Source organism: Austrofundulus limnaeus, unplaced genomic scaffold (assembly GCF_001266775.1).
Source record: "Austrofundulus limnaeus strain Quisiro unplaced genomic scaffold, Austrofundulus_limnaeus-1.0 Scaffold649, whole genome shotgun sequence".
Taxonomy (NCBI): domain Eukaryota; kingdom Metazoa; phylum Chordata; class Actinopteri; order Cyprinodontiformes; family Rivulidae; genus Austrofundulus; species Austrofundulus limnaeus.
The window spans coordinates 2,780-5,317 of record NW_013953051.1 but is presented as its reverse complement, the minus strand read 5'-3'; the positions used below and the strand labels follow the sequence as shown (position 1 = coordinate 5,317).

Genomic DNA, 2,538 nt, shown 5'->3' with positions numbered 1-2,538 from the left:
GTTTTAAAGTATTTAAATATATTTTTATGTTTTCCTCTGACGGTTTGTTCAGATTTGAACCCTAAATTCATCTGAAGTGTTCCAGGCTCGGTTCTGATCCAGTCAGCCTCTCACGTCAGAACAGAACATCTCGGATGGTGAAGACCGTGCTGAAGACCACCGCCTTAGTGAAGACCACCCGAACACCGTTTATCATCAGCAGGTAGGAGTTCTGCTGGGCTTTTTCTGCAAAACAGAACCGGACCAAGACAGGAAGTGAGTCCAGGTGAGTCCAGGTGAGTTCAGGTGAGTCCAGTCAGGTGAGTCCAGGTGAGTCCAGGTGAGTTCAGTCAGGTGAGTCCAGGTGAGTCCAGGTGAGTTCAGTCAGGTGAGTCCAGGTGAGTCCAGGTGAGTTCAGTTGAGTTCAGTCAGGTGAGTTCAGTCAGGTGAGTTCAGGTGAGTTCAGGTGAGTTCAGGTGAGTTCAGTCAGGTGAGTTCAGTCAGGTGAGTTCAGTCAGGTGAGTTCAGGTGAGTCCAGGTGAGTCCAGGTGAGTTCAGTCAGGTGAGTTCAGGTGAGTTCAGGTGAGTCCAGGTGAGTTCAGTCAGGTGAGTCCAGGTGAGTCCAGGTGAGTCCAGGTGAGTTCAGGTGAGTTCAGGTGAGTCCAGGTGAGTTCAGGTGAGTCCAGGTGAGTCCAGGTGAGTTCAGTCAGGTGAGTTCAGGTGAGTCCAGGTGAGTTCAGTCAGGTGAGTCCAGTTGAGTTCAGTCAGGTGAGTTCAGGTGAGTCCAGGTGAGTTCAGGTGACTTCAGGTGACTTCAGGTGAGTCCAGGTGAGTTCAGGTGAGTCCAGGTGAGTTCAGGTGAGTTCAGGTGAGTCCAGGTGAGTTCAGGTGAGTCCAGGTGAGTCCAGGTGAGTCCAGGTGAGTTCAGATGAGTTCAGGTGAGTTCAGGTGAGTCCAGTCAGGTGAGTCCAGGTGAGTCCAGGTGAGTTCAGTCAGGTGAGTTCAGGTGAGTTCAGGTGAGTTCAGGTGAGTTCAGGTGTCCAGGTGAGTTCAGGTGAGTTCAGGTGAGTTCAGTCAGGTGAGTTCAGTCAGGTGAGTTCAGGTGAGTCCAGGTGAGTCCAGGTGAGTTCAGGTGAGTTCAGGTGAGTCCAGTCAGGTGAGTCCAGGTGAGTCCAGGTGAGTTCAGTCAGGTGAGTTCAGGTGAGTTCAGGTGAGTCCAGGTGAGTTCAGGTGAGTTCAGGTGAGTTCAGGTGAGTTCAGTCAGGTGAGTTCAGTCAGGTGAGTCCAGGTGAGTCCAGGTGAGTTCAGTCAGGTGAGTTCAGTCAGGTGAGTTCAGGTGAGTCCAGGTGAGTTCAGGTGAGTCCAGGTGAGTCCAGGTGAGTTCAGGTGAGTCCAGGTGAGTCCAGGTGAGTTCAGGTGAGTCCAGGTGAGTTCAGGTGAGTCCAGGTGAGTCCAGGTGAGTTCAGTCAGGTGAGTTCAGTCAGGTGAGTCCAGGTGAGTTCAGGTGAGTCCAGGTGAGTCCAGGTGAGTTCAGGTGAGTTCAGGTGAGTTCAGGTGAGTTCAGGTGAGTCCAGGTGAGTTCAGGTGAGTCCAGGTGAGTTCAGGTGAGTTCAGTCAGGTGAGTCCAGGTGAGTCCAGTTGAGTCCAGGTGAGTCCAGGTGAGTCCAGGTGAGTTCAGTCAGGTGAGTCCAGGTGAGTTCAGGTGAGTCCAGGTGAGTCCAGTTGAGTCCAGGTGAGTTCAGGTGAGTCCAGGTGAGTCCAGTTGAGTCCAGGTGAGTCCAGGTGAGTCCAGGTGAGTTCAGGTGAGTCCAGGTGAGTCCAGTTGAGTCCAGGTGAGTTCAGGTGAGTCCAGGTGAGTCCAGTTGAGTCCAGGTGAGTTCAGGTGAGTCCAGGTGAGTCCAGGTGAGTTCAGGTGAGTCCAGGTGAGTCCAGGTGAGTTCAGGTGAGTCCAGGTGAGTTCAGGTGAGTTCAGGTGAGTTCAGGTGAGTCCAGGTGAGTTCAGGTGAGTCCAGGTGAGTTCAGGTATTCTTGACTCACCTGGGTAAGTTATGTCGCTCTCATCATCTGTGGAAACAGAAAGACATCATCAGAACCTCTGCAGGACTGAACAGGTTTATCAGAACTTTGGACCGGGTCGTTTGGTACCGGCACCGTTGTCTTCCAGCTCTGCGTTGGTTCTGCTGCTGCAGGACTGGATGGTTCTGTTGCTGAAGGCCGGGAAGTAGAAGGTTCTGGTCGTTGTTGACAGAACAGCGTTGGTGGTACTGATGGTGGCAGAACCTTCCTCATCTTTCAGAACCAGGTTCTGGTCCTTCGGACGGAAGTCGGTGGCCAGGCAGACGTTTGGACCGGGCTGGTCCGTGGACCCGGGCGGCTGCAGGGGGGTCAGGACGAAGAGGGTCGGAGCCACTGGAGACTCATCTGATTCAGAACCAAATGGGTCAGATGTGAGAACAGAACCAGAACTTTTCTGACTTTAAAGGTTTTTAGAACTGGATTAAAACAAAAAGAAAACATTTCATTAATTTATCAAGTGAAGTTTTTTATAAAGTTTAAATG

At 51.9% G+C, this 2,538-nt stretch overlaps 1 protein-coding gene across 1 annotated transcript; it reads right to left on the bottom strand.

The window, feature by feature from the left end:
- Positions 1–2,400, bottom strand: trdc (T-cell receptor delta constant; the record flags this gene model as incomplete). Its single annotated transcript, XM_014027433.1, is given in 3 exon segments — positions 1–225; positions 2,017–2,043; positions 2,125–2,400. Coding segments are annotated over 3 exon segments (413 nt in total), but the record flags the coding sequence as incomplete, so codon positions are not given.
- Between the last annotated feature and the right edge of the window lie 138 nt (positions 2,401–2,538).